General features: G+C 40.7%; 1 protein-coding gene across 1 annotated transcript; it reads left to right on the forward strand.

Moving 5' to 3' along the window:
- Positions 1-1,540: 1,540 nt before the first annotated feature.
- Positions 1,541-7,107, forward strand: LOC137978674 (monocarboxylate transporter 8-like). Its single transcript, XM_068825689.1, has 4 exons — positions 1,541-1,788; positions 3,281-3,888; positions 4,119-4,488; positions 5,771-7,107. Exons 1-4 carry the CDS (start codon positions 1,575-1,577, stop codon positions 6,034-6,036), a joined length of 1,458 nt encoding a protein of 485 aa, XP_068681790.1. The 5' UTR covers positions 1,541-1,574; the 3' UTR covers positions 6,037-7,107.
- The last annotated feature ends 393 nt before the right edge of the window (positions 7,108-7,500 follow it).

The following is a 7,500-nucleotide window of genomic DNA, read 5'->3' on the forward strand; positions in this document are numbered from 1 at the left end:
AACTCAAACACCATTATTCCCGTGGTTTAAAGTTCTTTATCCTTTTGTGTTAAACAAACCGACAAAGTTGATCAAATTCAGCGCATCACAACGCTGTATGTGATCCATTAACCGCGGTTTAGCCGCGGTGATTTAGTCGACGGAAAAGAAAACAGCGAAACCGTGTAAAGAGTTGACGAAAGATGAAAAAACTCGCTGTCAATTGTCACACGGCCCTAGCTGTGAGAGGCATGGGTCGATTCCTAAGATAGCATCACAGGTACTCTAACTAACTACCGGAAATTACAAATTTACTTTTGACAGAGATTTGCGAGTGCAAAGATATGTCGGAAATACGTCCAAGTGATGGTGATTCATGGAAAACAACGGTGCTGCTTTGCTTGGCTTTCTTTGTTGTTGACCTGTTGAAGAGACTCGTTATTAAAATTTGACAAACAAGAAACATAAAGAACCTTTTGCATGTACAAAAATCCTTAGAGTTCGGCCAACATCTGGTTCTCAGAATAATTAAACAAAGTAACGAAAAACAAACAAACCTTTGACCGGTCATGTGCCAACAGTGTGAGATTCGTCAACAATACGCTCACGAAGATTTTGGTGCAAAGGAGTGTTTCTGTTTTTCATCCGGTCGAGGAAATTTTTATGACTTTTCCAGATCTTGGGTTAAACGTCTTAAATTAAACAGGGTATCAAAAATCGGAATTCTGTCTTAAACAGGGTAGGAAAATCAGCGATATTTGTCTTAAACAGGGTCAGGGTATGAGGGGCCGCGCCGCACCTCCCCACCCAGGGATATATCGACTCCTCCCCCCCTCCCCCCCGGGTGATAAATCCATTGATCTGATCTTGTACAATACTTTTAAGCGAGCAAACAACTATCACAGAGGGGTCATGACATGACATGACACAGGCGGCATGACATATTTTCTCACTCCAATAAACAACTGGAAGATAAGAGTCTTTACAGTCCAGGGAGATCCGAAAGATCTTTTTCGAGGGTCGAATCGCAACTCCGCCACCTTCTCATTTGCCTTGCCATTCTGCCACGAAAGAACCGTAAGAAAAATATGCTTTTGATTGACAGGAGGTGATCACCGTACCAATGAGAATCTCCGTCCAAATTAAAATTTGAACGGGTTTTCCAAACGAACAGTTAGTGCGTTCAGGCGTATTTCTCTGCCCTTCCCCTCCCCCCACTACCATTTCATACTGTCCTCCTCTCATTGAGTGCAATTTTTGACTAGCCTCAGGCCACTGTTCATAGTTGTTACCAAAACAAAAATACGCTTGCTTTGCAGGCTAATGTGAGCCAATTGACTTTCACTGGCAAAGCAACAAGTGCAGGAGTAAAAAAAAAGCAATGATTTGATTTTTATTGACCAAGGAAAAAGCATTTTAGGAATTTCGTTTTGGCCATTTTATCACATGAGCAACTTGCAATTGCACACTAAGTACGTAGCCAGTATATTGTGACAAAATTACGTAATTAAATCAATAAAAAAGAGCTGTTTTTCTGTTCATTTGACTTAGCATAGGAATTTGACCCATATCTCAGACGATCGTGGAAAAAGAAAATGTCTTTGCTACGAAGCTGCTCTAAAGAATGCTTCAAATTAAGCTCTGTTGTGTGGCTTTTCATAGGAACGCGTTTTCTAGATAGTTCGTGGTCATGGGTAGTTTGCGTTTCGGCGGCCGTTTGTAATGCTGTTAACCTTGGCTTTACGCTGAGTTTCGGTGTGTTATTCCGTGAGTTGATGTCATATTTCGACGAGACAAGAGAAAGAACAGGTAAGACGCGATGCCCGGGCAGTTTATTAAAGGAAAACCGTAAGAGTATTCCTTTCTAGGATATCCATGAATCCAATCGACAAACAACTGTTTCATCTGTTACTAATCAACGGCCTTCTACTCGGTCATCTTTACAGGAGAAAGAGTGCTAGGGGTCAATAAATTTTACTCACAAAGAACTCGAACGTTTTCAGTTCTCCCGACCAATGAATGACAGCACTACCTTCCTAAAAGATAAATTGGCTCACAGTTTTATCTGATCGGAAAAAGTTATAAGTGTTTGTTGTACACTAAAACATTTCGTTCGTTTACAATTGCCGTCTAAAACGCTCAGATTAGTAATTAGTATTTGTTCCCGTTTTTTAAATTTGCAAACATTTCGGGTGTGTTGAGCTTTTGAATTTCATCACGAAGTACTTTTTTCGTTCGCTTTGACCGCATAAGATGAATCATTTGAACGTTTAAAATCATAGTTTCTACAGTATCCCAATTTCTTGATTTTGTGTATTTCTTGGTCAGTCGGTAACGAATCTATGATCGATTCTTGTATGACTATAACAAACCGGTTCAACACCGAGCGCGATGTGTAAAAAACGCGTTTTGTGGTGTCGTTCACCTACGCTAACATTGCTAATAACGTTAGCCACACATTTCCGAATGGTTTGTTGCGCGAACTGCAAATTGATCAAATGGTTTTGGAAATATTTCAATCAAGTTCTTACCAGTTTTCACGTGATCAAGTGAAAAATCAATTAGTACAAATGGCAGTAAGACAACAAATTTCTCAACTTTCATAAAACTTTCGTATTGGGAAGATATCGTTGATGCCACCTATTGTCATTAATGTGCCAACCAGAGCCTCAATGGTTGTTACAACAAAGGGTCTTTTGTTTCTGTGGTTGTCACATTTGAATAACAAAAGCAATGTTTGTAAACATATATCTTCCCTATTAAAACCTTTGGTATAAGAAAGCAAATATTTATATACTGTGCTTGGTGGATTATCAACAGTGCCATTTGCATATAAAGACTAGTTAGTGCATTAATTTTTGAATTTTGTGTGTAATCTTTGTACCTAACAGCAACATAATGTAAATGATTGTATTGAATGTTGTTGAGAAAAACGAGGAATTAGAGAAGGCAATTTGTTGCTTTAGTGGAAATAAAGATATTTTAAACATTTGTATATGGATGTCATTTGTCAGGACCTCGTTATGGTAAACCTAGTAAAAAAGCTGAAACTTTGGTCAATGAATCTGTAAGAGAACTAAACAGGTGTGGAAATGGGTTTTTAAAATCAAGCATTAGAAATATGTACAATATAATTTGAAGAGTAAAATTTACACTCGAAAGATTTACACTCGAAACATGGCTGGCGTTTCTCATGGTATATTTTTAAAGAACAATTCAACTCAACATGGCTGAAATCAGCAAACGTTGTCGGAAATTCCCTTCATGACAAATTATTTGGTAATTTTTGTCACTTTTACAGCTTTCGTTGGCTCGGTGGCTTTGGGCATGACATGGTTCGCAAGTCCGCTGGCTGGATATTTTTGTGATCGCTTTGGTTGTCGCATCACAGGATTCCTTGGAGGGCTACTTTGTATGACAAGCTTGCTCTGTTCTTCATTTGTTCGCAGCCTTTCCCTCATGTACTTGACGTACAGTCTAGTTCTCGGGTTGGGTGGATGTTTTCTCTACAATTCGTACTATCTTGTGATAGCACTTTATTTCAAAAAGAAGCTGTCCATAGCAACAGGGATCGTTGCTATGGGTTCCAGTTTAGGAATCACATTTCAAGGTCCATTGCTTCAAACTTTGCTGGACTCGTTTGGATGGCGAGGCACTTTCAGAATCATGTCCATATCATTTGCGTTGGCAAGTTTGCTAAGCTTGAGTTTCAATCCAAACGTGCAAGATAACTCCGCGAAGGAGAATGTCAACAAGGAAAACAACAACAAAGATGATGATGGTGGCGATCACAACAAGAGCAATATAATCGCCATGTACTGCAGTGTGTGGAGAATTCCTACGTATACCTTTGTGGTCCTATCGTTGATGTTTGGAAGCTTCGGCATCTACATTCCATTCATCTATTTGGTAGGTAATATCTGGCATTTGCGATCCGCGTGTTCTCAGATTCTCCCGAAATCTTCCGATTGCCTTTTTCTCAGAGCCAAGTCAATCTAAGAGAAATTTAAAATAATTTGTAAATAAAAAAATAAGACTATAATTAATGTAAAACCTGAATGGTGGTTACAAAAGGCACTTCTACGATATGGAGTAAGGAAACGGCCTTTTGCTAAGATTTTTCTTGTATATATACTTAGGTCAAGTACTGTGAAGATGTTGGAATCTCCCCACAAAGGGCTTCTCGTCTGTATATTTACGTCGGCCTTGCTTCATCGGTCGGTCGGCTTGTATCAGGAAGGTTATGTAACGAAGACAAAGTGAACGCTGTTTACGTTTATCAATCCTCTTTGCTGGTAGCCGCGATTTGCGCTTTTTTGCTACCGTTTGCCACCAAATATGAGGAATTGATCACTTTTAGCGGTGTGTATGGCTTGGCTGATGGAATATTTATAACAACGCACGGTTTTATTCTACTTAGCTGCGTTGATGCCCAAAGAAGAACAGCAGCGTTTGTTATGAACAATGTTCTTTTTGCCCTTTCGGCAGCAGCCGGTGGCCCCATCATTGGTAAGTTAACATTGGTAACTTAACATTGTTACCACTTTCCTCCACAGAGGGGAGTGGCCATTCTTTTGCTTATCACCTACTCAGAATTACGATCTTTGGCTTGTTCTGACTTACGCTTAGTAGTATTAGGTGTCCGGCCATTTTTACAACCGTTGCATCTGCTCTTACTTACAATATCAAAGATGGCGAGCAGTCACTCTATATGTTTACGCTACGTGGAGATGAAAATGTTAGCTTAAGCTTAAGAACGGCAGAATGTTTGCCTTACGACTTCTCCCAAGAGGGTCGCCCGCTGCCTTTGGGGACGCCTGATAATGCAATAGTTATATATTTGATTGATGATTTGATTTTGATCATAACCCTAAGTGGGTATAGGGCCAGACACTCTCCTTCGCCATGTCACAAGGTCACGAGCAACCACTGTTGCCTCGCTCCATGAGACCAAACCCAATGCTGTTCTTTCTTTTTCTGCGGTTCTCCGCCAAATCCCTTTCGGTCTGCCACGACTTCGTTTTCCCTCCAGGCTCCCAGATAGTCGAAAAAACGAAAAGAACTGCCTCGCCTCGACCTAAGCCTCCTCTCGCTTTTCACGCGCAGTTCTTTTCGTTTTCTCGACTATCTGGGAGCCTGGAACGGGCTAGGGCCCACGTTAATGCTGTCTTGGGATGTTTATTTCGATCCATTTTGAGAACGTGGCCGATGAGATTTGCTCACCGATGGTGCTAATGTTACTGAGCCCGGATTCGAATCTCCTCATTTGATCTTCATAAGCCTTTTCAGACTTTTATGTCGAAATACGTCTAGCTTGGTCCCATCTCTTTTAGTCATACGCTTTCTCTCTCTTGTTGTTTGTCACTGATAATTCGCCTGTTTTGTCGTCCACTCAGTTGCTCTCTTTCACGTTGAGCATCGCTTTATCGTCGCCAGCTTACTTTTTTTCTCTTTTCTCCCTCTCTTTCCCTTCTTTCTTCGTTGTATAACATATTGTTATACACGCTGTCTTCAAAAGTTTTGTTTGTTTTACTAAAACGCAGTATCAAATGCGGTACGCTGGCCATGCAACTTCCTGCCAAAAAACACGGGTTCCAGCGATGCGATAATTTGCGAATTAGCTTACATTAAAAGTTGAACGTACGAACGTGTGGACGGACGGTAGTATGATGACGTCATAACCAAACCCAACATTTTTCTCGCAGCCACACTATTTTCTTAACCATTGTCCTCCGCGCACGCCGAGCTCTGCTATGACCTAGCCGTGACATATTTTCCTTTTGTCTTGCAGGGCTAATGGTGGACAACACAGGGAATTACGTTTATTCATTTTACACGACGAGCGGAGTTCTCCTAACAGGATTTTTAATTCCGATGGTATTAATTGTAATTAGAATAAGAAGGGGATCAAGAGTTATTCCCGTGGATTCACCACAAGCTGAAGAAAATGGAAGAAAAATGTCCCAGAATATTCAAACGCATGGCGTTGCGTGCATAAAAACTGACGCTGGAGCCTTGAATTCAGCGGGAACGCACAGCTTGAGTGAAATCAATTAAGCGGTTTTTCATTTTTCCGTCTTTTGGGACATGATGCTTGCGAAAGGGGCAAAACTGTTTGGTTCCTTTTCGACCATGATTATAATGGTACAGATATGAGATCACATCTTTTAGAATATGAGACATGCAGTTTTACAACTGCAGCAAGCCAGCAAGCCAGCCTACCTGCTATTGAGTGAGACAGACGGCGGTCTGTCGAAGACATTCAGTCAGTCGCATGTAATCATATGGGATAGAAATCTAGCACTTCACGTTACACTACGCTCCGGCTTCAGTTAATTCGTGGTACACGGCCAACGTTTGTATAAACGTAACCTTTCTTTGTACTTGTAATCATATGAGTTGACAGTTGAAAGATGATGTTTCGAGGGTTAGCTAGCCCTTTCTCTGCTCGACTCCTTCTAATTGTGTTATTATTGTAATTGGTAATAGTAACTGGGTAATTTCAGCTTAAGGACTTTATTTGATCCTGGTTGACCGAGTTGGCTAGGTTACCGGGATAAAATCGTCTTTTCTGCAAGGGAACCACCTCTTACTACAGAATAAGTTTAAGCTGAGTTTAAGTGCAGTCCACTCAAAGTTGGGAGTTCAGCCTGCGTTCATTAAATCAACCACAAAATTTGGTATCTATGAGTTGATAGAGATAATTGACCGTCGTGCTGATATTTCAATGGGTGCTGACGTTTCGAGCGTTAGCCCTTTGTCAGAGCGAGTCCCTTTAAAAATATGTATTTAAAAGGAAGCTGTGGACTGTGATAAAAGTGAAATGTTAATGAAGAAATGAACACCAAATGGAATTATTATTTGAAACCCATTTCATAAATTGTATACCTAGTTTGCTTTTGGTGGCATATTCAAACACGTCTTTCATAACGTTTATTCAGATGTCGTTAATATCTAAATGTGATTTTGTGTTCTGGAGAAAAGGAAATGTTAGCTGCTTTATCGTGTCTTTCTCGTGACTGTTCTAAGAAAAAACTTGATCACAGGAACTAAGGGCACCATGAGTGACAGAGTTCAATAACAATCTCCATTCATGTATCGTCCATTGCAAACGAGAGTAGCATCAAGGTAAGTCTAAGATTACCAGTTGTAATGGGACATTTCGTGCTTGATATATAGCATAGGAATCGGTTGAAAAAGTCAACACTTATTTGGTAGAACCGGTCGATCTCGGTGCTCAGTAATTGTGTGCTGTCGATCACTGGATTAAAGTGGTTTAAACTACTTCAGCAACCGTCTGGACCCTTTTTAGTGTGACATTTATTGCACAGCTTTTGCTCTTAGTCAGAGACTCTTAACGAGGCTATGGAGTACCCAGCCCACTCAGGAGTCGAGCCCGGTACACATCAGTGAGTGCGACTTTGACCTTCTTTCGTTTTGGACATGCGTACTTGAAAAGCAGGCGCACACTCGTTGCTTTTCCCATATTTCAATCCTAGGTCAGTATTGACGGAATAGGAG

The sequence above is a fragment of the Montipora foliosa genome, chromosome 12 (genome assembly GCF_036669935.1).
Source record: "Montipora foliosa isolate CH-2021 chromosome 12, ASM3666993v2, whole genome shotgun sequence".
Taxonomy (NCBI): domain Eukaryota; kingdom Metazoa; phylum Cnidaria; class Anthozoa; order Scleractinia; family Acroporidae; genus Montipora; species Montipora foliosa.